General features: G+C 46.1%; 8 protein-coding genes across 8 annotated transcripts; 4 read left to right on the forward strand and 4 right to left on the reverse strand.

Moving 5' to 3' along the window:
- Window positions 1–3,055: 3,055 nt before the first annotated feature.
- On the forward strand, window positions 3,056–4,546 carry N7483_000196 (glutathione S-transferase family protein; the record flags this gene model as incomplete). Its single annotated transcript, XM_057083634.1, has 3 exons — window positions 3,056–3,206; window positions 3,295–3,433; window positions 3,535–4,546. The coding sequence occupies 3 exons, from the start codon at window positions 3,056–3,058 to the stop codon at window positions 4,544–4,546; spliced, it is 1,302 nt and encodes a 433-aa protein (XP_056949783.1).
- A 447-nt stretch (window positions 4,547–4,993) lies between these two features.
- On the reverse strand, window positions 4,994–5,458 carry N7483_000197 (uncharacterized protein; the record flags this gene model as incomplete). Its single annotated transcript, XM_057083635.1, has 1 exon — window positions 4,994–5,458. The coding sequence occupies one exon, from the start codon at window positions 5,456–5,458 to the stop codon at window positions 4,994–4,996; it is 465 nt and encodes a 154-aa protein (XP_056949784.1).
- A 91-nt stretch (window positions 5,459–5,549) lies between these two features.
- Window positions 5,550–7,124, reverse strand: N7483_000198 (uncharacterized protein; the record flags this gene model as incomplete). Its single annotated transcript, XM_057083636.1, has 1 exon — window positions 5,550–7,124. One exon carries the CDS (start codon window positions 7,122–7,124, stop codon window positions 5,550–5,552), a length of 1,575 nt encoding a protein of 524 aa, XP_056949785.1.
- Window positions 7,125–7,214: 90 nt separating this feature from the next.
- N7483_000199 (uncharacterized protein) lies at window positions 7,215–7,853 on the reverse strand (the record flags this gene model as incomplete). Its single annotated transcript, XM_057083637.1, has 2 exons — window positions 7,215–7,424; window positions 7,500–7,853. 2 exons carry the CDS (start codon window positions 7,851–7,853, stop codon window positions 7,215–7,217), a joined length of 564 nt encoding a protein of 187 aa, XP_056949786.1.
- A 2,978-nt stretch (window positions 7,854–10,831) lies between these two features.
- Window positions 10,832–11,439, forward strand: N7483_000200 (uncharacterized protein; the record flags this gene model as incomplete). The annotated part of the gene is made up of 2 exons (XM_057083638.1): window positions 10,832–10,853; window positions 11,240–11,439. The coding sequence occupies 2 exons, from the start codon at window positions 10,832–10,834 to the stop codon at window positions 11,437–11,439; spliced, it is 222 nt and encodes a 73-aa protein (XP_056949787.1).
- Window positions 11,440–11,908: 469 nt separating this feature from the next.
- Window positions 11,909–12,336, forward strand: N7483_000201 (uncharacterized protein; the record flags this gene model as incomplete). Its single annotated transcript, XM_057083639.1, has 2 exons — window positions 11,909–11,937; window positions 12,030–12,336. The coding sequence occupies 2 exons, from the start codon at window positions 11,909–11,911 to the stop codon at window positions 12,334–12,336; spliced, it is 336 nt and encodes a 111-aa protein (XP_056949788.1).
- A 469-nt stretch (window positions 12,337–12,805) lies between these two features.
- N7483_000202 (uncharacterized protein) lies at window positions 12,806–13,156 on the forward strand (the record flags this gene model as incomplete). Its single annotated transcript, XM_057083640.1, has 1 exon — window positions 12,806–13,156. One exon carries the CDS (start codon window positions 12,806–12,808, stop codon window positions 13,154–13,156), a length of 351 nt encoding a protein of 116 aa, XP_056949789.1.
- Window positions 13,157–15,295: 2,139 nt separating this feature from the next.
- On the reverse strand, window positions 15,296–16,670 carry N7483_000203 (cyclin family protein; the record flags this gene model as incomplete). Its single annotated transcript, XM_057083641.1, has 3 exons — window positions 15,296–15,674; window positions 15,730–16,367; window positions 16,461–16,670. The coding sequence occupies 3 exons, from the start codon at window positions 16,668–16,670 to the stop codon at window positions 15,296–15,298; spliced, it is 1,227 nt and encodes a 408-aa protein (XP_056949790.1).
- Between the last annotated feature and the right edge of the window lie 10,320 nt (window positions 16,671–26,990).

The following is a 26,990-nucleotide window of genomic DNA, read 5'->3' on the forward strand; positions in this document are numbered from 1 at the left end:
CTCGACTTCGATCTCTGGTTTCGGCTTAACGATTCTTTGTTCTCGACTCGGCTTTTCAATCTATTATAATTTCTCCACACCATCCCCGGCCATCCTCTTTCCGATACCACCTCGTATCGCAGAATCTAAGCGCTCGCGCTCATCTGGTCCCTAGACCCAGAGCTCTACAAAGCAGAAGGGACTCGCGAAGAGGAAGGAACTACGGGCAGCAGCCAAGGCTCATCTTGCAAAATACGAGCTTCCGGGGAATAATTGCTTTTCCAACCCTCTACAACCCTCTTAATATTTCCTTTTGGGGATCCAGCGCCGGCGCTATGAGGTCTCCACACTATTGCATGGACAGCCATTCTACAATTTTCGCTTGAAATTTTTCTTTTTTTTTCATTCTTTGATTTCCTGGATATCTGGTACCTCCAGTGTTTCAAGTTCTCGCATTTACTATCTCGTGCGGGGTTCAATTTACCTGATAGCGATATTGGGCTTTGACGCGTATATGCGGAGAACGATGCATCTGCAGACGCTACAGGATTTGAATGCCGGCGAATCAGTACCCGCCTACTTCCCAAGAATCCAGATCTTCTCTACGATTGCGATCACTTTTGCGTCATCGTTTCGATTCATTTTCTTTCTTGTTTTGCATGTCGCTTTGACAACTCATTGCGATGGATTCAACATTTTGTAATCATCTTTTTTGTCTTTCTTCTTTCCCTTCTTTTCCTACTTTGTTCTTTAGCCTCGCATTGGGCCGAACCTGAACGGCATGTATCATAGACTTAATATACCCCAAAGCAATTTGTCTTTCTCTTTCATACTCATATTCATATTCATATTCATGTCGTGCATAATCTCCACCCCCGGATTGGTACAACCCATCTATTCCACCTAGGTATTCAAGTCCCAGGATCAAAGCACAGTAACAATATGAAACAGCTTGCCCCACTCGCTTGTTTCACCAAAACGCCCACCACTCATTTTACATTTTCATTTGAATTCAATGAATCATCACCCGTGCAACGATAGGACAGGAGTGGTATTGACGGGAAGACAAGGATTAGGCAAATCGGTTTAATCCAATGGCGCAACTCATTACTGCCTAAAAGCGGGCCCTGAGATGTCAACAGTGCAAGGTCCAAGTCACAGGACTACATTGCTTATTCAATATCCAAGATCGGAGCTGATCCGATCTACACAAGTTACTATTCTATTGATTCCCCGCCCTGGATTTCAAGGTTCGGGACATTCTATCAAAGCGTTTCAAAGCGCAGACCCCAAGTCTTTACCTCATGTTCGTACAAAAACGACATCCTAACTCCGAACATAAATAGGAGTCATGACAACACTGGCATTCAAAATGCAGATCCTCACATCATCAGCCCTGGAGAATGACCGTTATGGTCCTACCCGATATGAATTGGCATGGCGTGATTTATTTTAGTGCGACATATCCCGTTGCTGCAGTCATCAATATCGCAATAATTTCAAGCTCCAAAACCCATCCCAATTCATCCAGCTGCATTGACAACACATCGATAATCTCAGGAGCCCCACGAAGCATGAAAGAACAAGATGCAAGTGGTCAGGGTATAACATTCCAGCCGAGGACAATCCAAAATGACAAAGATAAAGAAAAAAACTCAATAATCATCCATCTGATTCAAGTAATCCATAGATACGTCCATACGGAAGATATTTCCCCAAATAATACAGTCCGAGCGCATCGGCGGGATTTGCTAAATATGAGCCTTGATGTTCTCTTGGCTAGGCCCCATATCCAGGTCATTGGAATACACAGCGATTGGAGGCTTAGGCTTTCTACCTCCACTCATGCTTTGATACCCGAGGATCGTTGGTCTGTGTACTTCATGTATGCCTTGCAGCTGAGTTCAACTGTCACTCCAGGGCTACAACCTGCAACTTGAACTTAATAATAAACGAACAAAAACCGGTCACAGCCACACTGCCAAGTTCCTTATTGACTTAATACTGGTAGGGCGTGCTAGTCTCCGCGAAAGCCGTTGGTTAAGACCCAATTTAACCTTGCTTTGTCTCAGCGTCTCAGCGTCATCAAGGTTAGGGATGATTCCATTTTTGGTTTTGATTTTAAGTTGATTTCAAGTTCTATTTATCCCCGCTTTGTGATCTCAGACATATCCGGTTCTACCGTGATTACCGTGGAAAAGGAGAGACAAAACCTGCTTTGACTTTTATTTCCATTCAAAAAAAGAATTAAAATAAAAAACAAAAATAACTTTTTTCCCCTTTTTCTCCTTTAGGTCTTACTCCGTTCTCCTCGGTAGTTTGGTGCCTTTACCCGAGCTGAAGAGAAGAGGCTCTTGCGCATCCACGTGTATCGTGTCATGGCGTTGGCTCTTATCGCGGTTATGCATGGACTTTTCGGATCCGACACAGCCCTGTGGATTCGGGTTCTCCTGTCTTGGATTGAAACAGTTTATCAGCTCAAGTTCCAAGTTGTTTGAGTATCGGGTTGAGTGAGATACACAAAATGCTTATGCATTTCAGATGTCTCGGATAGATACGAGACGTCGCGAGGCTATTTTAGGACCGAACCCTTCAACTGTTGATCCTGATAAACCACCGGCATGTTTGATTTTTAGTACGGGGTACGGGTTTGAAGATTCATTTGAATCATACTAGTAGGCCAGTGGGTATCATGTCACATGCACGGTTCAAGCTCAAATGCCGGTCGAGGGTTATGTTGATCGCGATCTCCGAGTCAGGGCATCAATCGGAAACTTGACTGCCTGTGCCATATATATTGCCAGGTCCCGAGGTCCATTCTAAGTAGTAGTAGTATCACAGTGATAGATAGTATGGACATACGTGGCCCGGCTTATTTCAAGTTGCTACTAGTAGTTGATAAGATGGATAATTTCTGATGCAAAGATTAGTCTCAAGTAAATTATCGTTAAAAAGAATTAACTTCAATTTATCTCAAAATGTTCATAGTTATCTGATCGACGTCAACTGGTTAGATGCACGTGATCGCGGGCCTCCAATTCCAGGCCTCATCTTTCTTCTTTTGCCCGCAACAACAATGAAGCTACGACTGCATGTGTGGGGCCCTGCCTTTTCATTGCCCTCAATTGAGGCGCAATGTCTGGCTGCGATTGCATATTGCTCATTAGCCCTTCCAAAGGATTCATGGGAGCTAGTCGCAAGCAGCGATCCCTCCGTGTCCCCTACGGGTAAGTGACGTGATACTCGGGAGCTATACCATTGAAATCAAGGTCGCCAAGAGAACAAAAGAAGCTGACCGCATTATCTCATCTGCAGGTGAGCTGCCCGCCCTTCAGAATGGCTCAATTTGGGTGAGCCGATTCCGCAATATCGTGGATTACATCCGAAAACACTCGAACGGGGAATGGGATCTGGATCGGGACTTGGAAGAGTCAGACCGTGCAGATAACACTGCGTATGTCACCTGAAGAATCCCAGACAACATCTTGCATCAGATAGATGAGATCAAAGAGGGGAAAAAGAGGGGAAATAAACCATGCGCTAACACCGTGTCAGCTTCTCCTCTTTCGTCGAATCCCGCGGTCAAGCCCTTATCGATCTCTCCCTCTACGTTACCAGCCAAAACTACTATGGCAACACATCACCCGCATACGGTAGTCTTCTCCAGTGGCCCAATCAATGGATCCTCCCTCCAAAGCTTCACAGCGCCGCTAAGACCCGTACCGAGCCCCTGGGTCTCTCATCCCTGGACTTACAAGCCATGGAAGACCAACGACAACGCGAGCACTCGGCCGCCGTAGCCGCTGGACACATCCCACGGAACTTTATCCAACAACCGCGTGAAACAGTCAGCGGGCTGCTCGGGCGAACATCCCAACAAAACCATTTCCGCATCGATGCCCTAACAGGCGAGTTCTTCGAACCTCTAGAAGCCATGCTCGGTCAAAAGACTTCCCTCCTCGCCGCTTCTACCCCTTCAAGCCTGGACTGTATCGCGCTCGGATATCTTTGCCTCGCGCTCATCCCGGATCTCACACAGCCTTGGCTCCGAGATGCCATGCGCGCTAAGGCTCCGCGCTTGTCGGCGTACACGGAGCGCATGCGTACTTTGTGTTTCGGGGAGACGCCCATTGAAGCCGCTCATGCGTACACACCAGAGTCAGCTCCTCCATCTTCTCTGCCATGGCGGGCGCCAGGACATATCTCCGTAACTGCTGTTGGTACTACACTCCTGTCTACGTTGGCAGACTCCACACCATTCTTAAGTGAGATCCGTAGGAATAACCGTCTCAAGCAAGAAGTTGAGTCTGAAGATTCCGAGCTTAACCCTACAGAACGCACAGCCATCTCAATGTACGCAGACGCCAGTAAGAAGGACATGTACGTGTCTATTGCGACTGTAGTTGGAGGTGTTGCTGCTCTAGTTGGCTACATGGTCCATGCTGGGTTGATTGTGATATCCTCTGGGGGAAACGAACCAGAGGAGGAGGGGGAGGAGGAAGAATTCTCGGATTACCTGGATTCCGGAGCGGAGTTGAAAGTAGCTGACTTTCTATCTGGGATATAATGAGGTCTGACAAAATACCTTTGAATTATCATGGCGTTGAGGCATCTTGTTATCGTAGGATGCGTTTTTTGACTATTCGGATCGAGGCATATGATCCAATTAGATGTGTACTACCAACCTCTGGCATTCTTTCAACTCTCTCAAATACACTTACCTGCCATTTGATGGATACCAAACACTACTACTATTACTACTTAGATGCATACTAGAAATTGAGCTTGGTAGTTCTACTGAGCGCCTAAGTCATGGCGCTCAAGCCTTGAGAGTGATTTTATGAGTGCAAGGGATTGAATTTGAGCTATCCAGAGGTAAGCTGGGACCTTGACTTGTTTTTTGTAGGTTTTCCTTTTTCATCTTTTTTTTTTTGGTGTTTGTCATTTTCCGCCTTTTTTTAGTAGCCTTTTGCGTCAAAAGAGCATTATCCTGGACGCTGAGCATCGTAGACCCTCAAGGTTGCCAAAATAACCCATCGCCGGTTTTCATCTGCTTCGCGTCGATTTCAGCCTTGATGATCATTTCCCGAGCCTCATTTCCAGCCTTGATGACCATCTCCTGAGCATCATTTTCAGCCTTGGTGACCATTTCCCAAGCGTCATTTTTAGCCTTGATGACCATCTCATAAGCAGCATTTTCAGCCTTGGTGACCATCTTATGAGCGTCATTTTTAGCCTGGATGATCATTTCCCGAGCGTTGATTTCAGCCTTGATGACCATCTCATGAGCGGCATTTTCAGCCTTGATGATCATTTCCCGAGCGTTGATTTCAGCGTTGATCACTATCTCATGAGCGTCATTTGTAGCCTTGGTGACTATCTCCTGGGGATCAGTTTCAGACTTGATGGTCATATTCTGAGCGTCATGTGTAGTATTGAGGGCCATTTCCTGGGCTTCGTTTTCAGTCTTGGTGGCCATATTCTCAGCAGCCCTTTTAGCTCTGTTGGCTATTTGCGACGCAATCCATCCCTCGCTGTGCTTCTCAATGAACTTGTACTGGACAACAATATCACGCGCTTCCCAATCTCTCAGAATGGACTTGAGATCGTTGCTTTTGCTTCTGAGCATATCGTCGCAAGCTTTGCCAGTCGCGGCTAAGGAGGCAATCATGTAGCAACCTGACCTCGCCCGGGTGAGTGCACTGGCCAAGCGTCCTCTTGTCGGTCACAAAGCCTGGCTTGTCGGTCACGACAAAGTCAAGAACAACAATATCTGCCTCATTTCCTTGAAAGCTATCCACAGTTGAGATTCTGATCTTGTCCGCATTGAGTTCAGGCTTTTCTTGCTGTAGCTGCTGCATATTTCGTTCATGCAGCTGTTTTTGAGCGTTGTAAAAGGTCAAGATGCTGATATTGCTGGGTTTCACTACGTTACCCAGCATTATCAGAAGCAGAGTAACCAGGGACACAACGGCCTGAGCATTTTTCTCGTTCGAATTGGAGCCGCGATTGTCGTCGACCTTCTGCTTGCCATGAGGGTTATCTATGACCACAACGTTGAACTTCTTTTTAAATAACTCATTGTTGAACAGACGGATCAAGCGCGACAGATTGTGGCATTTTTCATTTCCCAGGAAGTGCGTAGTTAAAAAGCTTCCGTAAAAGAGATGCTTGGGACAAGCTGCAATGTCTCCGTGCATTCTTCGTTGCTGTCGTAGGATTGTTAGACATAATCCACTTGCAACCAGCCGGTGGAAATAAGACATCTCAAGCTGAACCTTAAACTTGGACTCATTGGCATTTTCCATAATCACACGGGGAACTTGAAGATGGTCACCGATGAGAATCATCGCCACGAAATTAGCATTGTTTGCAGTCGAGACAAGGTTTGGCCAAAGTAATGGCTCGGCGATCTGGCTGGCTCCATCGATGATGATATGGCTGGGCTTGAGACTCTCACGAATCCACTGTTGACACGATGCGAATTGAGTGGTAACCACAACATCAGCATTCTGGACGTCCTGAAGTGCTTCGATATTGCTCTCCACATATGACCATGGGAAACGTCGTACAGCGGCGGGTTCCTTGTCCTCCTGCACTTCTTCTCTCAGGGTCTTCTCGATTCGCATGAAGAGGTTCTCGGTCTGCTCATTCGTAGCAGCAATTGCAAGAATCTGGTGCTTGTTCCCAGTCTTCTCATTCTTATTTTGTACCAGAGGAACCAAAATACGCGAGGCCCAAAGTGTTTTGCCGGTGCCGGGGGGTCCTTCTAGGGCAACAAACTTTCCTGGCATATCGGAAAGCTCTGTGAACGCTGCGGTTTGATCGCGATTGAAGTCATTCGTAGTGGACGAAAAATCAAAGCCAGATCCTCTGATCGTTCCAAAAAAATCTACATGGTGAAAATCGGAGGGCCGTTGCATCAGGAGATATTTCCAAAGTTCATCTACTTCATTGCTGGTCTGAGAATTGAGCTCATCATGGGCAGCAAAAACAAAACGACGCACGGCCTTGGGAATTTCGAGTGTGTTTGCGTATCCGAGAGCTGCCCTGTACTCGGCTCGGTGCATGAATGCGACACGCGAGCGCGCATTGAAATCACTGAAATCAATAGGTGCAACTGGTACAATCCAGGCATTATTCATACGATCGATGATCTCATAGATGGTGTCTTTGTCGATGGGCCGCAGCAGGTTGATAGTGCGGGAATTGGTGATGTGATCCCTGATCTGAGTTCATCTGGCATTCTGCTCGCCCAGTTGTTTTGGGATGTGCATATTTGCAACCAAAGGCGTCTGGGTGTGTTCGACATTGATCTGGAGGATATGCACAGGACTCTGACCATAGCCTTTTGGAATAAGACTGCTCAGTTCTGCCTCGGAAAGAGCGACCCGATCTCCCACAGTGACTGCCTGAGAAAACCCTAACTCCTGCAAGTCGATGTTCTATAAGAAGGTTAGTATCATATCTCCAACTCAACTGGATGTAAAGTAAAGTAAACATCGGTGTCTTTAACTTACATCGTCGCTTGTGCGCTCCACAGTAATCACTTTGAGACTTTTCACGTTCCGGGCCATGTAGGCGACATAGGCATACTGGGAGCATCGGAGTCCGTTCTCGTCGACGCGTTCATCACGATCATCCAAGCCTTGGTAAATTTCATCTCCAGCTTCCTTGGCCGGGACAGGCAAGTGATATGCACATTCGAAACAGACCTCAATGACGGGGTCAAAGTAGAGATCATCCGCTGCCATGGTGCAGCTGACGAAAGAGTGGTTAGAATTGCGATCCTCGGTCAAGGGAAGAGCTTTATCATCGATGAGGACCCATGGAAAGGTAAAGTCCAGGAGATTCGAAGAGGGTTGGCGCGCCATGTTTGCAACACTGGAATAAGGGTGAGGGACAAGAGGACTGTATTGAGTGTAGGAAACATCTGGAGGGCTTAAAGAGGCACGAGGGGGAAAGAGATGAGCGAGCGTGCTGTTTACATACCTTTGAAGCAAGATGTGGAAAATGAGGGAAAAGTATTAAAAAATGCTGGCTAGCAAAATGTCCTGTTACAGAGCCAAGAGATCGAGTTCGTGTTGACTTGGATAGTTGTTACTAGGTAGTCACAGAGAGAGTCGAAGGTAATGGAGTGAAGTGAAGTGAATTCAAGAGGGTTGAAAAGTTCTAAAAGATACGTGTAGTATCAATGTCCTGTCACCGGAGTCAAGAGGACTGCCAGCTATAACTTAATAGCCAGGGAACTGACAAGCACAGAGATAACAGGTCGAAGAGCGTGATGAGCAAGGAAAGTCGGAAAGGAAGTTGGAGAGGTGGTGAAGAAAGAAAGTAGAAAGTGAGGGGGGAAATGGTTAAATAGGAAATCAGAAGGTGGCTCTGACTAGCAAAATGTCTAGTCACCAGAGCTAAGAGACCGAGTTCGTGTTGACTTTAATAGTCCTTACTAGGTAGACACAGAGAAAGGAAGTTAGAGAGGGTGAGAAAGGGAGATGGTAAGGCGGACTTCGAAGAGCATGAGAAAGAATGTTGGGAGTTGGAAATGGTCAGAAAGGAAGATGGTGAAGTTGAAGAAGGTGAAAAGTGAGAAAAGAAGAGGCTGATAAATGAGGTAAAGAGTTCAAGTGTCTGTGCCTTGCTATCTCTTCAAATGTTGTGCTATATGTACTGACAGATTCATATTCTCCAAGATCCAGGATTCTGAGTCAAGTTACCAGACTGCCAATTTTACCTATACCTTCAAGCTCCGACATCCATAGCGTCTTCAATGCTGTTCCCCTCTGCCAAAACTGTCACCATGACTTCAACCACTGTGTGAATCCCGGATTTGCAAAGACGGACTTCCATCGCTGTAGGCATCTTCATCGAATATGAAATTTAACACCACCAGAGACGCATGACTACCTAGATACTGCTCCTATTTGACCATGTCATTCTACCAACAGCATTTGAATATTGCGAATATCGAAAACGCAAAACCCCGAATTCCCCTGACGCTACAAATATTTGAATAGATCGATCTATATTGGGGGGTATGGCTGCATACCCAGAATGTCCCACCTGACACTTAGGCGACAGCAACCGGCAAATCCATTCCGAAATATCTTGTATTGGCTACCCCAATTCTGCTTGATCCTAGTCAACCAGGGGGATCAAATCATACAACTTTGGAGCCTCTACTTTGTTGACGACTCCCAGAACTACCAGCCAGAATCAGACTGCTTCACAAGATTCACAATGAAGAGAGCAACACTGTCAGTCAAGATGAAGGTTCACTACTGCAGGCATCTTCATTAGAGCGAAGTAGGACTAACAGTTTAGCTGATTATATAGATATGGGTGCTTAATTAAAATTTTATTAGGATATATGGTCACGGTGTTCATTGAACAGAGTTTCCTAGCCAAGTCAAAAGCAAGAAAAAAGACACTCCAACTAAAAGAAAATCAAGACTCAAGCAACCATTTCTGAGTATGGTCATTCTGATTCTGCGATGGGAGTATGGAGTTCAGCGTACGCTCCGACTGCGAGAGAAACTCATGTGCTGTCTTTCGGCGCTTTGATGACCTTTCGCTGGTTTCTTCATTCCTCTTCGGACTTCGAGTCCTACGTCGCTCCAATGAAGATACCACCTCGAGCGGTGAACCTTTATCTTTACTGATAGTGTTGCTCTTATCATTCTTAGAATCTTGGGAACCAGTCTGATTCTGACCATCATCTTGAGAACCAACGTAGGAATTCGATGGCTCAAGGCCCTGGCTGTCTGGATCAAAGTAGAGGTCTGCAAGTTGTTTTATCTGCTCCCGTGTTTTGACTGGAAGCCCGTAGAACTGGGGAGAGCAGGGCAGGGGGAACGCACGTCGCAAGGCGTTTATGGGTCGGCCGTGCCAAGTTTTTGGCACTGGGCTGATCTCGCATGCCAGTGGGTCTCGGAGATGGAACCATATTCTCGAATACAAGCCCCATGTACCACTCGGGGAAATGATATTTTGGTCTTTTTGGTGTTGGTAATATTCAAACTCTGTTGGTACCCGACGCGGCCGACCTGTAGTCGCGCGTTCCTGGCGGTCTCTGATCTCATAATCGATGAAGTACTGGAGATCTGTCGGAAAGAAAATAAACCCCAGACTGTCATGACGATCGAATGAAGAGTGGCAGCTTGGACAGAGAAAAACAAATTTGGCAATTTCATTGGAGTTGTAGTCTGACAGTATCAGATTGGATGCCTCGAAATAATCGATCTAAGAGAACATGAATCCGTCAGTACATACAGCCCAAGAAGATAGATGCTAATATGGTTACTATACCATGATATCATTTTTCCCTAGAACGTGACAGCGACCAGTCGGAGCCGAGGGGCTTTCACACGCCCAGCAGAACGCAGGATCATGATCGCCGCAGATCGCATCTCGATCTTGTGTGAAGGAACTGGAGAAATTACTGGTAACTCTGGAGGACCTGATGCTTTGACTTGGTGGTGGATCGGAATAATCAATAAGACTCGGAGCGAGATCTTGGGCTAAAGGGGATGAAGCCATCTTCTAAGTGATATGTTGTCTAGAGGGGGAATAGGGTAGCGTACAAACATCTATCTGGGGCTCCTTGGAACAGTCTTGAGTTATGAGGACCTTGGAAAGAGCCATAATCCCAGTGTAGAGTATGGGGTTGTATCAATATCCACACTTCAAAGGGATCCAGGAGAAACGAAGTTGAAACTTGAGGATATAGTGGCTATAAAGCGGCAAAGTACCATAGATCCGATGCCCGAGATGGAGGTACAAGGGTGAATACCATAAAGGAACCAACGAAACCAATGTTGATTTGTGGAGATTCAGAGATAAAAGGCTCAAAATGAATACGGTTGTAATCATAGGTAATTTCTGACTCATAAAATATCCTATTACTAGAGCTAAGAGAGACTTACTTCTTACCCTTTTTTCCTTCTTATGTCTAGTATAAGTATAAATAAGCCTTTAATATGTATTATCTAGCCTTTTCTAACTCCTCTTTTCTCAAATGTTACCCTTTCTTCTCTTATCTTTGAGCTAAGATCTCTTACCTTTAATATTAGCTAACTCTTAGTTCTACCTTTGGATACTACCTAGGTACTTAGTTCAATCCTTAGCTACTACAACTCAACTCTCACCAGTGTCTTATTTAGCTCTCAGCCCTGGAGTATATTCATCTTCCTCTCAACCCTCTCCGCTGCTCCACCACTTGCTCCATCTCCACAGCCTTGCTTCATTACCTTATACCTAGGTAGCTTCACCGCGTCATCTTTGTTCGTCAAGCAGGCGCCAGTTACTCCAGTAATGCCAGAGTCAGCTATACTCTTCCCTGATTCTCCAGCAGACATCCCTGGAACTGCTAGAGGCCGTGAGTTTCCCGTTAGCTTTGACATTAGAGGAGATGATGATATCATCAAGCCAACGATCCCACCCTTGGTCGTGGGCCAATGATCTGGAGCAACGGTCTGGCATTTGTTCCAATCTTCAAAATGTCCTATGTCCTTTCCAATGAACGCATTGATTCTTCCTTTCTCACCATCTTCGACTTCTTATTTCTCATCATCTTCCACCTGAGAGGTGTATCATATTCACATACCTGATATTTCCTACACTGAACCTATGACTTGCCCGATCTCTACAGATACCAGTGTCCCTGAAAATACTTCAGGCAACGTTGCTGATCCTTGTTCAGATTCCGATAGGGTTGACCCAGATGAATTTGGAGTAATTCAACGACCTTCCAAATGATTCTGAAGAGCGGGCCGCCGCTATTTAGAGAATCAAAAACGACGGAAAAGCCGCATACCGTGCTCTTGAACCGAACATCTCAGCTCAAATTCCCCAGGGGACTGGTAAAATTGCAGATGCTCATTGGTGAGTTTCGGACGGCTGGAGACTTCATATTACTGTGAGCAGAGATATGGACTTAGAGCCGTTGCTCCAAGGCTAGTAAGTGAAGCATATTCCTCAATTTACTCTCAATAAATAATCTCCTCAGTCCTACCTCAAAATATCATCTTCATCAGTCTAACATCATCTAGCCAGTTTGAATACAATTGGCAAACCAAAGCGGCAGCACGGCTCTACTTCGCCCTACTGGCCCGAATTGACGACCCAGGTCTGATGTCAGACTCGGTTGAGCTTCCATCATCAATCCCCAATGACGAGCAGCCAGGCACAGGAACAGAGGCTATACAGTCGCTACTCAGTCTGAGAGCACCACAAACGCTTCAAACATTACCAATTCTCCCCCGCCCGGACCTGATGATCAGACTGCAAATGCTCACGCCGCTAGCAACGACGTTCAGCCTACCCTCTTGCTCACGATGTTTTGACCATGAAGTCTGACGCAGAGCCACCTTGGGCAGGCTGTTCATGGGCCGATAAAACATGGTGAAATGGACCTAATGCAACATCCATCCGATTTCCATCATCTGTATTTCTTGGAACGATTCGCGCAACTTCTCTTACCATCCTCAACTTCTTTCTCCCCTTTGTGGGGGACCCCCAGGCACTGAAAAAACGTGCTGGGCCTCATGTATTGATTTCTCTCGTACAGAAGGAGTCGAAGCTATCAAATTTCTCCGATGGCCGCAACAAATGAGCAGGCGGACAGGTTGTCGAGCTAGACAAAACATTGAGATAGAGCCAATACTCTGGCCAACTCTCGCTTGGTACACGATTGTGAACAAGCCCAAAACCGTGATGTGACTTCTACCATGGCACGTCGAGAACAAAATCGTCGATCAAAAATACCGGAAGATTCGCGAAGAGAATCTCCCTGAAGACAAAAGAAACATCTGCACTCATCTATGAAATGGTCGAGTTGGATAGCTTGCATACTCCAACAGTGATGCAAGTGTGGCCCAAAACGGGCTCATCCGAACTCGAACCGCAATTGATCCGTGCATCAAGCATCCATCTTTCAATCTGGGATCTTATGATTGACGAGTTGGAAGAGGATGAGAAAAGAGCAAATCACGAAAACACGGCTCACTCGGAGAAACCCACGACGCTTTCAAGCTTAGACGTTGTCAAGAGCCTTCATCTTCCGTTCACGACTCCAATTGAAGATCGAGAACTTTATGAGTCCACGAAGTATTTGCTTTTCACCCAGTTGGGAATTGTCTACGATGCGGATGCGCTTGAGCCCATCATATTTACCTAGGACTCGAAGCCTTTCATATCAGCATCTCGAGTTTGGGGCCACCTTCGAGAAAGATTTTGCGATTTTAAACCCGACCCAGGTGTGGGCGAAGGGATCAGAGCACGCTGAGGACAATTTACATATCCCACGAGCCAACCCATTTACCCTTAACTCGTCCACCTCTAGTGATTCGATTTGGCGCTGATGAGATTGAGTAGACCGTAAAAAATGATGTTCGCAGAATGCGAAATCACTGTGAGGATATTCGCCTTAAGTATCTATACGGCACTTTTGACGAGAAGCCTTGAGTCGCAATACCGCCACGTCGGACGACGAATTGATTGCGCAGGCGATCGGCGAGAATAGCGACCTCGATGACCTATCGCTGTACCAGAAACGTATAATCAAAGTCCTTCGGGACAACGTGATTCGGAATACTGATTTTCATATTATCATCGATGGAGGCAGTCAGTCACAGAGCCAACACTTTGGCCAACTCTTGCCTGTTACAGGACTGTGAACAACCCAAACTTCAAGCTCGTAGCAATAATCCTCTGGATAGCTCAAGTTCCAAGGTTCAACTCAAGTTCTTTGCATTCACAAAATCACACCCATTAACAAGCTATAACTTGAAGGCTAGAGCGCCATAACTTAGCAGGTACCTGGTTGAGTAGATATGATAGAACTACTAAGCTCAATTGAATTATGATATTATTCAAAAAATGTTATCCATAGATGTAGGTACTAGTAGGTATTAGCACTTGAGTAGTAGTAGTAGTAGTAGTAGTATTCAAGTTGTTTAACGTTCAGGTGGAAGAACATCCACTGTCAGTGGCATTTGAATTCGGCGGCTCCGAGTCAAGGTGCGGACCGAGTCTATATTATATATTCATGTTCCAGGGTTAAAATGGGACGGGAACCTTCAATGTTGGAATTTCCAGATGTCGGACTCAGACTCGGACTTCGGATGGATGGGTCAGGTACTAGTATTGATTATGTAGGAAAACCTTGGACTGAGGCAAAGCTACTGGCAGTTCTATATGGTCTACAAGAATAATCTACTACTAGTAGGTAGGCACAGGAAAAATGATAAGTAAAAGTACCAGGGATGAGATTTCGTTGGTATTGTAGACGATATCAAATCCACAGAAAGAATCACAGAAACCACTAACCCTTGTCAGCTTTTCAAAGAACAGACAAAGAGAAGTGTCGTGGGAAAAGCTAGGTACACAAAGGGGGGCAAATTGGGGAAGATTTCAATCTCAGACAGTAAATGTCATAAGTCCCCAGGAGACAGCAATGTTTGTTTTTTGCAGAATTTTCTCGCTTTTTTTGCTTTTTTTGTGGCCATGGACAGTGAAGTCTCCTCAAAATACTAATCGTTACATGCGAGCCGTCAATTAAGACAGCAAGCTAGGAAACAATTTTCGAACAAAGAAACTCGAAATCATCCACCCGAGTCGATCTCTAGGACCAACCGCAGGCACAAGGCTAAACACATGAAAGGCTTTTTTTTCTGAGGGGAATGGGGAGTTGTTTGGGGGAATGGTGTTGACAAGGCGGGTTGAAGCAGCCGAGCTGCGATAAAGATCGTCGAGAGTTGGAGGCAAAGGCGCAGCGCCAACGGGCGCGCAGCAAAGAAGAAGAAGAATGAGTCGGGAATCCTGTCAGTATTCCACGACTGAGAGAAGTGAAGTTGTTTGTGGGTAATGTCAAATGCAATCAACGGGAAAATAAACAGAAAAGGCTCGCTCGTGCAATGCTATGTTGGTAAAGTGATCAAAAATGCGGATAGAGGCCCTCATATGATGGGCACAAGGAAAAGGAGGGGTATGCAATTTTTGTGACAAGAAAAGGAAGAAAAGGCTGGTCTCGGGACTCCAGTCATTAAAGACCAGAGCCGAATGCAAAGCGTATCGGAAAGGTAGAAAAAAAGGGGGGATGGTTGAGAGTGGTCGAGAGATGATAGCACACAGGGTCGACTCTGACGAAGCGCACAAGGACATTAGGGTGGTATTAGCCGAGCCGAACCAGCATGAAAGCAGACGCTCCTTCGAAAAAGATCTATGCAGGCGAAATAGAAGAAAGATGCACCGAAGAATTATGTGCAAGACGCCAAAAAACACTTTTGGAAGGCTGCTTCTTCTGTCGTTTCCTCTTTTACATCACACCAGCATAGGCCGGGTCAACGACCATCTGAGCCTGTGGAGCATACTGTTGCATCTGGTGCTGTTGCGGCTGAGTGATGACCATGGCATCTTGTTGCTGTTGATAAGCGTCAGTGCTCATGTACTGCATCTCAGACGAAACGGCGGCTGATGTGGAGCAGGTGTTCACAGTGGGGAGATTGAACATTTGACCCTGGGCGAAAGCGGCGTTCTCGGGAGTGATGGGAGGGGTAAGATATCCGTGAGGAACAGTCAATTGCTGAGCCTTCTGAGGGGTGGCAAGACCCATTTCACCATTGTACGGCTTGGAGTCCACGGGGGGTCTCGACCGGTGGGGTGCAACGAGAGTAGTTGACCATAGAGGCTTGACGCTTGAGGAAGTTCTCCAGGATCTTAGACACACGCGAGTAATGAGCGGAGGCGTACTTGCGGGCAACAACGACGGAAGGCTGATGAAGCTGCTGGGACAGACCGACCAGAGTCATCGAGTCATACTGGGAGGCCCAGTGGGTGTGACGAGGCTGAGGACGGTTGAGGATGCAGCGCGACAGAGCCAGGGCAGCGCGGGCAAGTTCAGACGACGACTTGGACACAAAGTCACGGTGGAAGAGGGCAATCTCCAGGATGTAGAGAGCCATATGCTCCACCTCGGGGTCGTAAGACTCGTCAAGAACGGCGATCTGGAGGAAACTGTCGACGGTCGGGTGCCCAATGGTCCAGCCGAGGGTCTGCAGAACGTGCCACTCCATTTGGATGAACATGTCATCATCATACAGAGAGCAGCACATGGACTTCAGCTCCTTGACAGTGGGGACTCGGTCCTTCTTGTCGTTGTACTTCGAAGCAATGAGGAGAGCTGCACATCCAACCAGCTGGTAGTGACGCTTGTAGACCACACGCTTGGAGCAGTAACGGTCCAAGAGGTTGATGGCCAAGAAAAGGGTCGACGGCATGAGCTGGAAGGCAGTGTGGGCCTCAATGAGGAAGTCCAGGAGGTAAGGACGCATGAACCACTGAATCTCGGTCTGAATATCAATCGACTCGACATCCGGAAGGGTTTGACCCTGTTGTATAGTATGTCAGCTATCTGATTGGTTTGGTTAGGAAGTATATGATCACGTGATGCAACACATAACATCGAACCCATATGTACTTACATCCATCTCAATCATGTGGCTCAGCACATCATCACGAAGCTCATCGCTAGTAAGACGAGAGAGTCGATCCGCAATAGCATACTGACGTTCTCGATTCACAAGCTTATCATGTTCCTCTTGGGCCTGCTTCTCGGCACGCATACGGTAGTCATCTTCGACGAAGAAGGTATCGCAGGGCTTGAAGCTGGAGTGGGGGCGCATGTAATCCATAGTTGAGACAGTGGGTTAAGCGAGAAGAAGATGATGAGGGAGGGGGGGAAGATATGATTAAACTTTGCGTAAGACCTTGAACCGAAAGAGTGAACCTGAAAGACAGCGTGGTCTTGCAGGTAACGACGGGTGATTAAGAGAATGACAGTCGTCAAAATAGACGGGAGTTCAAATGAATGACTGGGTGGTTGGGGTAAATTAAGGAGTGGACCAGCGTCAAGACAATAGTCAGAGATGCTGAGAGGAATAAGCCGAAGGTGCTAGGAGGAAATCTTCAAAAAGGATTGAAAGCTGTTGAGAGGAAATTAAGTTATTAGCGTGAGGCAACGACGACGTTTGACGTTTGACGATGACAAATGAGGGACGATGCAATTAATGATTAAGATTAAGGTGCAATGATTGTTGGATAAAGAAAGACGAAATGGAATGGAATCAAAATGAGAAAAGGACGGGCAAAGGCATTTGATATCAATGGCCAGTGCAAAGGGTGTGCAGACTCCTTCGGAGAATACTAACCCAGTAGGAAGCCTTAGGGCAGAGGGCACAATGCAACCCTTACCGTGACGGCAAGCCTGGCATCTAGGCTAAGGAAGCAAGCAGGAATGATCCAATGAATTAAGATTCTTTGGGGATACCAGTCCAAGAGATGAAGCACGAGTTAACGTTTTCACCCCTAGGCCTGTTACTGCGGAATGTGGAGTGCAGGATACACAGGACGACCCTATGTAGGGGGGGTTGACGATCGTCAGGGGAGGGGAGAACATGCGACAAGAATGATTGGAACATACACTTCACGAGTTAACGTGTTCTAGATGAACCTCAAAGCGGTTTGAAGAAAGAAGGGAAAGTTGGTGAAGGAAAGAGTATTTCGACAAACTTTCAGAGAATCATCCGTGCAGGATCAAACGCTTAAAAAGTCAAGTTACTCAACCGATTCTGCAAATTGCTGTCAGTATGCTTGCTTTCACTCTGATTGGAGTTAAATCAGAAGTGCAAGTGGTATGTGTTGCCCAGGTGTAGATCCTCGACTCATGGTATGTGTCCAAGTCCCTTTTAGGATTTTCAAGGCCCCTTAAGTTGGTCCTGCCTTAATCCAATTGACAGGGTTATTCAAGTTGAATAACAAGCCTGTCATCCCCGGATCTTGAACGGAGACCTTGGAGAAATGCATTCCTTTCAAGTTCTCGCTGGCAGTCGGATATAATCCCACCCCTGATCAAGATATCCTTTTCGAAAAAAAAAAAAGTGCTGATTTCCAGAGGCCAGTGATGTACCCATATACCCCTCCTCACACTGATTTTTCGACTTGATGAGAAACCGCATAGATGCGTTCGGCTATCCTGATATTTCAGGGTCCTTGATCTTGGGGTATAATATTTGACCGCACATCAATTTTCAAGGCTGATGACCGAGTCTGATAATATACCCCTAAATCTGCTTATTCCCCTCTCAAGCAAAAGTCGTCCCATTTCCAATATCTCCAATGCATCTCCGTCAGATCTCCATTCAACGATATTTCAACCCGGTTCCTTGAAGTTTTCGACATTCGGACCTGGACAACCACTTGCACGACCAATTTTTTTTTTCACTCTCAATAACTTACCCAAACAAACTCGTCCACAATTAAATCAAATAAGCGAAAACAAAGGGTTCTCGTATCATCCGAAAACGAATTCGAAATGATGTCCCTACGCTGTTCGCTCGTCTAGCCGGCAGGAGCTGGACCAGGAGGGATTCGTCGAGAGTCCGAGGATCAGGAAGGCACCGAAGGACGGGATAGGACGAAAGGGTCGCCGTTTGAGCTAACAAACGTCGAAAATGTGAGGATCGTCGGAGTACGAGGAGGGGATTCGACTCGACAGGAGTTCCAGTGCAGATTGAAGTGTTAACGAAACTCAACCGACCAGACTCCGTGCTCTCCACAAATTGGCAAGGGGAGAAAGGGAAAAAAGAAGAAAAGGGTATCGAAGAAGAGAAGGGGAGGGGAGGGGAGTACAAGGAGGAGGAATTTGAGGATTCTCTCTCCAGGCGGGTGTGGGAAAGAAAAGAAGAAGAGCTGAGACAAGAAGAAGACACGGAGCTAGCTGTGCGGTACTGTCATGACGGGGTGGAGGCTGAACTTCGTAATACCTTGTGAATACTGGATTACCTGGATTACCGCGATGTGTATCTGAGTGTATCTAAGTGTATCTGAGTATTCCCAGTATTCCCGTAATGGTAAGGAGGCGGGGGTTCAATTTCGGCTCTGGGACCTGCAAGGACGATGCACAAATGGGTTGAAACCGTCTTGAAGCAATGTCCCAGATTCAGTTGATTTAAAATTAAATTTCTATATTCTATTCTATTAAAGGAGTTCATTATTATACTATCTTTTCATAATCATAATTTACATAGTAAAATGTTGCCCTGATTTAAATGTTAGAACTCTGTAATAATGATCCTAACCACGGTTTACACCGACCTCCACTCCAGCCCTCATGTTTACCCGGTCCAAGGTCCAAGTTCCAATACTAGTACGGAGTCCATAATACCGAAATTGATCTTAGCAAATTTGAGATTCGATAATTTCACATACATATTCATCAGATCTCTCCTATTTGTTAGTCTCCATTAATTGAATCCTTTTTTCCATCTTATTCTACTTCTATGTATTGTTCCCTCTATTAATTAAAAAAGGAGTAGCCTCAGGAGACTGGAGTGCGGTCTGAGCCCTTAGTGGTCCTTGCTCGCGTGGGAAACCGGGTCCATTACGTCCGCCAACGATGTATCTACTGCGACAGAAATTCAAACTTTTGTATTCAATTCATGTGCATGATGCCTAAACTATTGATAGGTATGGAATACACAAGTACGGAGAGTACAAGATACGTCTACAATTTTTGGGAAAGGTTCAAATCTTGGAGATTTAAAATGTTCAAATGTTACAGGGTTTCAATGTTGAGTCGCGACCCAGTCATTTTTGCCCCATATATCACGATACTAGTACTCCATACTATTTCATACACTAGGTAATTCGGAAGCCATTGAAGATTCTCGAAAATCACCCAATCCGGTACTTTCTCCTGGTCATTTTGGTACTATGTCCTTGTTTTCGGATCCTCTAGTTTGGTACAAACTAAATTATAGTAAAATCAACTACTCCATAATTCCATCACAGGAGAAGTACTACGTAGATCATCCCATCTCCTATTAAAAATGATTTTTTTTTAAAAAGAAGGGGAGATACACTACAGACATTCATTACCAAAAGATAAGTTAAACACAAGATGGCTTAAAACACAATGTGTATAGAGTTCTGCAGCAAGGATAAGAATAACCTCAATGCTTCTCTACCAATGATATCTTCCATTTCCTCTTCTACTGATACTCTCCTTGTCTCCTTGAAACCCCAACCTTCAAGCACTTAAAACAAAAATACGGGGGACGAGCAAATTCCCGCCCCAAATTGCTTCTGATTGACTCGTACCGCGTATCAGTGCCAAATCGTCTCTCGTTGGCCCGTCAAGGCGACCTTTGCCCCTGGGCTAACTAGCGCTGCGTTGGCGGGAATGGTTCACTACTCTAGGCCCTTTTTGATACGGTCGCGTTCCAGGGTCTCTCCTGCAATCTACGCTCCCTGACTGGCTCATTGCCCAGGATTAACCCGGTCATTGACTTCATTCTACCCCCGCTGGCCCTCAGCTGGACTGTGGATATCTATTTCCGCTTGGCTGCCAATAGCCAGCACCTCGGTCCCCGAGCCTCCTTTACTTTGCAGGGATCTTGCCTCTCATCTCGCTTTCCATGTGGGGATTAGATTTAGTTGCCTAAGCTGGTTCAATCTTTCTCTCGCTCTCGCTGTCTCTCTTTACAAGAACACGGCCCACGTTACCCGAACCATTTCCATGGAACATGATTTGATTAAAAGGTTTCTCACCCGTAAACGCGTTCCTCTTTACATCTCATCTTCGCATCTTAATTCGTAATTAATGATTGCGGGTCCCCCCCCCCCCCCAATCTATATGCTGCTGCTCACCGAGGTTATCAATTGCACACGCAAGTCTTACTACGTGGAACTATTTACTCCATCTCTCCCTGTGCAACTTACCCGAGAGAGATGATTTGTCGCCGACTTCATAATCCAAGATAAGGTTTTCAATAGCGAGATGATCGGATCCAACTCCCATTTCAATTTTGAAGAATAAAGCATAAATTGCATGCACGTCAGGTCTCATATTCTTGGAGACATGCGACAAATTCAAATGTTCCCGTAAAACCTCCGCCAATAGTACCGATCTAGTCCCACTAAATGATGTCTACGATTTCGGGGGCTGACGCGGGGATCCCCTTACTTGACCCAGTACTCCGTACGTTCTGTAAGGCCACCAAAGGGTGAATTACTAGTATGAGGGTCCCACTCCTCCTTTTCCGTAGGGAAATACTCCATTGGCGTATGCGACTTGGCCGTTTTTACAATCAGAGTCATCCCGACCGAACGATTCACAGTATACCCAGTGATGTTGTCATATATTCCAGAACTATAACACAGGGGTATAGTTCCAAGGTTGAGGCGTTTCTTATTCAATAACGGACTATGCAGCTCACTACCTCAATCCGTCCAGACACGCAAATTCAATACGCGTTTACAATGCTCGGCGGTCACTCTACGCCATTACATTTCGGTCCTTGAAATAATCTCCACTTGGCGGACGGAGAATCTCAGCCTCGTGGGCGAACTGGGGCGCCGGAAATCTGAAGTCGAGGCAGTGAAGATGAAAATAGGAGTAAAGGGTGGCGTATCTGTACTACACAACGCATCCAAGTAAGGGACTTCCCAATGAGGCAATTGAATGATAGACATGATCAAAATGCAGCGATCGCAAACGCACTTCTCTAGAGTTCACGGAGTAACAGAGTTGAGAGGAAAGAAAGGATGGTATGCCAGGGACATAACTTCAACGCCATACCCGTCGATCTTTAAATTGCTTCATTTGCTTCATTTGCTGGCGCAGAGTACTATAGATCTATCCTGCAGTATGATGATTGTCACTCTGCTCTCTCAATTTCCTACTAGGTGACATACATCAATCAATTGATCATTGTAAATGAGAGCTGCATCGATAATCTGTAAGTCGACGTCGACGTAGTTTCTCCTTAAGATGCATAAGACACTGGCATCAAACCAGCATATCGCCGATCAAGTTTCAACCAACCGAACCTCCGCAGCGACCAGGGGCCACGGTGTTCCGACATACCTCAGAAACATTTTCGATTTGCCGCGTTGGATAACCAAAATAGAATAGCACGCTACCAAAGCACCATAATCTCGGATGTACGGAGTACACAGCGGTCATGTCACTTCTCAGTATAAAGTACATGTAAACTGAACTCGTGTTAGATGAGAAACCGGGTAAGAAGTACCCGCCGAATGCGAGAAAAGGAGCGATCACAACGTGTAGTGCCATGTACTCCGTGTATAGATTCTAAATAAAGCAAGAGTGGAGCATAAAAAGAACCGTTAATTAATATATCAGGACTACGACCTCCTGTCCCACCCCCAATCTAAACACGGATTCTAGAATCAAACTAAACCAACCCAAAAGAACGGGGTAGGACAACCTGACACAAGAATATTTTCGGACTAAACATGCACCCTAGGTACAGAGGATGAGATGAAATGGATTACTGGATGAGACAGAATCTTTGAAAAACGGTCCAAGAAAAGCCGCCGGCGCAAAAATAAAAAGGGGGCCCGTAAAGGGGGTGTAGAACTGCAGCATGGGGCCGCGAAACCAAGCGCATGCAGTACGTCGGCGCTGCTATGGGGCACCACTCCATGCACGAATAAATGGCGAGGTTCCTTCGGAGTATTCAGTTCCTTCGGAGCGAGAGGAGCCCGTACCCATGGCGACCTGCCCGGATGGCTTGGAAACTAGTACTGCTGACACATGTTTCCGATGCGAGCATCCGGTTTTTGCTAGCAGGGACCACCACTGGCATTAGTGTTCTTTTTAGAAAAGGGGGAAATAGAAGTTGTCAAAGTTGGTTATTGGGCGCTCCTATTTTTCAGCCTTTTCATTTTTAGATCACTGGAAATATGCTGGGCCTGTTTGAATGGGGTTTCAACTGCCGACTCCATGCCAGGAGCTCCAAGGCGCGCGCATAGCTTGGGCTCAGTGGGTGGGATTTCGATCGTCGGTCTGGAACCACTTGGTCCCGGGCTTACGGGCGGAGTTAAGACATGACAAATTCATAACTTGGATATTCATTCTATTTTGTGCTCATAGTACGGATAAATTAATAGAATATCTTAATAGACTTGAGATAAGAAGTGAATGTCATACTGAAACTTGGTTGCTATCTCTTCATGTCTTAATGGGGATGTCATACCTACCCCTTGGCGCGTCAGGCGTCAGGTACAGGGGCCCAACCCACAAACAAAAGTAATGCAAGTCTACTCTTGCCAGGGATTGCTTTAATCTCCGAATCAGACAATTGATTCGGTTAGTCTTCGGGAAGTTTCTCCGGTTGCTGCGAGATTCCATCCAAACTAGAGACATGATATGGATATGCTACTCCCTTGCATAGTGCGGGCCAGGAACACCAACATTTGAACATTTCTAAGGTTGAAGCACAGTAACCCTTGAACCTTGGATAATGAATACGTAGATTCTCCACGTTGATTACTGGCACCTGTGTCAACTATGTCATCTTAATCAAGATTTGAAGGGAGAATATACATATCCAGATGTCCATGTATCGCATGATTCAATGAGTTCACCTTGATTCGTGGTGTCGGCATTTCGGTATAGAGTTTCGGACCCGTGCATTCATCTGATCTACTGCATGCAGGGTTTGTTTGATCCATTGCATTGGTGGTTTGTCTGCTGCCAGTGTATGATACATCGATGTCGATGTCTTTACCAATCAATCAAGGGTGTGGATACATCATCATGTCAACGCCCGGCTAAGATCCGGGCTTGCACATGTGATGAGTCCGAGTCTTCAAGCTCGACGGCCAACCTTGGACGTATACCTAACATACTATGCATCATATATACTAGTTTCTAGTAATAGATAGTACATATGTATCAAAGGTGGAAGTTCAAGCTGGAAGTTGTCTGTTCAGAAGTAAGAAAATATCCGAGCATTCAATATGTACCAGTTGACAAAGGACCTGACTTCAAGTTGGTGTGTAGTCATAACTGCCAGTGACAGTGCCTATCAATGGCATACCAGTTGACTCTGGACCACATTGAACTTGGAGTTGCTAATGACCTATTGCTGCTACCTAGATCCCCAACTTTCATACTGCAACCAGTTGACTCAACTTGAAGTCGTGAAATCATGGGATGGTATTGTATGTATGGACGATTGGTCGTATACTTCCAAACCTTGAAACTTTTCATCTCACGGATCCTCGTAAATATCATTCTTAACCATCCCAACCACGGAATTCCCTCGGGTCAAATGTTTTCAGCTCCACAATATGAATGACGGTTATCAAGCAGGGCCGTGCCGGGTGTAGAAACCACGGTAAAGACGAGAAAAGCGAAATCCGAGTGAAAAAACTTTGAGGTTCTAGAAAAGACCATAAGCGTACAGTATGGAGTATTGATTCGGCGGAGAAGTATTGAAGTTTCTGTACTCTCCGCCCCGCCATTGTTGACGCTTTTCACTCCACTGGTTTTACCGTTGAAAAAACGAAGTGGCAAGGAATTGACCGGAAGAAGCGGGTACCGTACGCACAAAATGTGAGGTCGGCTTCTCGGCTCCTGTAAAGTTGAAGTCTATGATGCCTATTGAGAGGCTATGTAGAAATAGTCGATATAAATAGTCTTTATAATAATAGTTTATACGAGATAGCCGCGGCATGTACCTTCTGAAGGCAACTAGTAAGCAGTAAATACGGATTTTTTTACCGTTCATTGTTGAGAGTTGATTCGTACATAGTTCAATATTGTATCGGTCCAATCTTGAAATCTACTTGATCGTGAACTGGCGACTTGACCGGTGAGAAAATTTCTGCCTGCCCCTCTGCGGAGTGTGCTGCATCCTGAGGTTTTTTTTTCTTACATGCAGTGCGGAGTGGAAACCCCCCACCACATTGAATATTTTCATTTCTGGGCTTCCTTAAATTCAATGTGGTTCTGGGGTCGTGGACAAGGTGCGTCAGGCTTGCATCACAGTAACTTGGCTTTGCGAATCGAATTTTAGGATTAATATGGATCCAGGTATACCATAACGTACATCCGAATTGACCACACAGTCCTATTTACTTTGGGAGATATGGATCTACTAGTCAACATACTACATAGAATTAGAGCTCTCCAACACGACTCATCAAATTCCGCGTCAGGTTGGAGTTATTGGCAAAATCTTCGCGTGGACCCCCACCGCGAATAAGGGTGGTGCTAATTAGCAACGCGAATCAAAAGGACAAGACAATAGGACCTCTTTGGGCAAGGTCCGGGTTTACGATGGGTCTGTGGAGGCTCAACCATGGACTTAGGGTATTTTTTGACCTCCTTTTCCCCGCCCCTTTTCTTTGCATATTGCCATTGATCCAATCTACTGAGTCGTCACATGTTGATACTAGGAATTCCGTGGAGAACACAATCCGTAGCAAGCACCTCAGAGAGATATGGGTACCACTCTTGAATCACTCTCTCCTTGTCAAATTTGGAAGATTCAAGCCTTGGTGAAAGACAATTGGAGCAGTAAGGCTAGTACGCGGCTAAACTGAAACTGGATTAGAGCAAGAAACAGAGTGGAGGTTACCCGTGTAATGAACAGACGATCCACTTTGAAGGTTTCTGTATAGTACTGTGTAGTTACTGAGTACGGATTACTTAAGTACATCTCAAAAGGGATAAATTGAATTGTGGGATTAAAGAGTGGAGCGAACACGTTGCGATGCATCTCTATCACTATGTGACATACCTTTTACTCCGTATATGCCTATAAAAGGTTAGGAGGTACAAGGATGTACTGAATAACCTGAATTTGGGGGCGCCCAATACCTTCCATATACGGGTTAGTGCCTCTGCGACCTCGGCTCGAATTTAATGCCGTCATGGTCAACTCCGAAGGATTGATCTGTTCTATTCTTGCAAAATTAATTGCAAGAGATACATAAAGGACGATCAAGACATGCACCCCTGCCAGGTTTACAATCAATGATGCCAGTGGCACACAGTCGTACGTAGACATGCATCTGCGGCTCGGCCACTGTCCGTATAACCGGGGGGGCTTGGAGAGAATTTGATTTCATCTTGGCGCGAATCCCAGTCTTTGTCTCTACGCGTGTTCATTCGACCATCGCGTCAAGCACTGACATTGCGTTTATATTAATGCCGATCAGGATCCCCCTCGGTACCGATGGAACGAACTCCAAACCCTGGACCTGGAGCCCTTCCCACCTTCTCCGTTTCTTGTTCAGGCTAGATCTGGATCACCACGGCAAGATGAGATTAAATGGGATCTCCAAACCGGATTCAAAGTTCACTAATCTACCTCTTGAGTTTGACCACCTTTTTGCCCCCCAGATCTAACCTTAAAGCACGCGATCATTCATGAAAATTTCCGTGGCTTAATTGATACGCGTTCGATCGGCAACTGGTTATAATGAAGCCCTAATACGAATCGCTTGCGAGCCGTCCACAAGAGATCCCTTCCCAGCGGGGAGCTCGGGGATCCCAGATGAGATCGTGGCCCAGCTCAGCCTGAAATGTGGATCTTGCAATTTAACTCCCAGGCAGCATACGAGATGTCTCTGAATTGAGTTCAACCTGCCAAACTGTGCAGTCAACTATAGAACGCCATGGATATTCCACATGAACAACAAGACCTGAAGCATAATGCCGAAATCCTAGTGCTTATCGGATGACTGGACAACTGGTGGCGAGCTGTTGACTCCTAGTGCGGCGTCCGAGCCCGTGCTGACTGGGGGGTTGAAGGATCACCCCGCAGCACCCACACCAAATCAAATTCAATCCATTCAAGTCAGTCCACAGCCACTATCGCATCAACTTGGTTTTCATTGCGGCATCCAGTCGGGGTTGAACTTGGACTCGATCCTTGGTTCGGCACGACGTAGTTGAATGCGCAACCCCCTCCGAAGGAAGCAGCTTGTGTGGACACGATAGTCCGAGGTAGTATCCCCGCCTTTCATGCAAGACTACTTTCGAATGAGCCAATCAAATCCAAAAAAGACATCCCGTCAACTTCTGCCTTGCTTGTTTCCTGCTGTCCACCGATCTCTGGCAGGGACAATCGGACGCGGGCCATTTCCATTAACTTGATACAGCATGTCCTATCAGAGTCCCGAATCGCCCGACT

Source organism: Penicillium malachiteum (assembly GCF_028827825.1).
Source record: "Penicillium malachiteum strain IBT 17515 chromosome Unknown utg000001l:1.0-8184562.0:1.0-8186909.0, whole genome shotgun sequence".
NCBI classification, from domain to species: domain Eukaryota; kingdom Fungi; phylum Ascomycota; class Eurotiomycetes; order Eurotiales; family Aspergillaceae; genus Penicillium; species Penicillium malachiteum.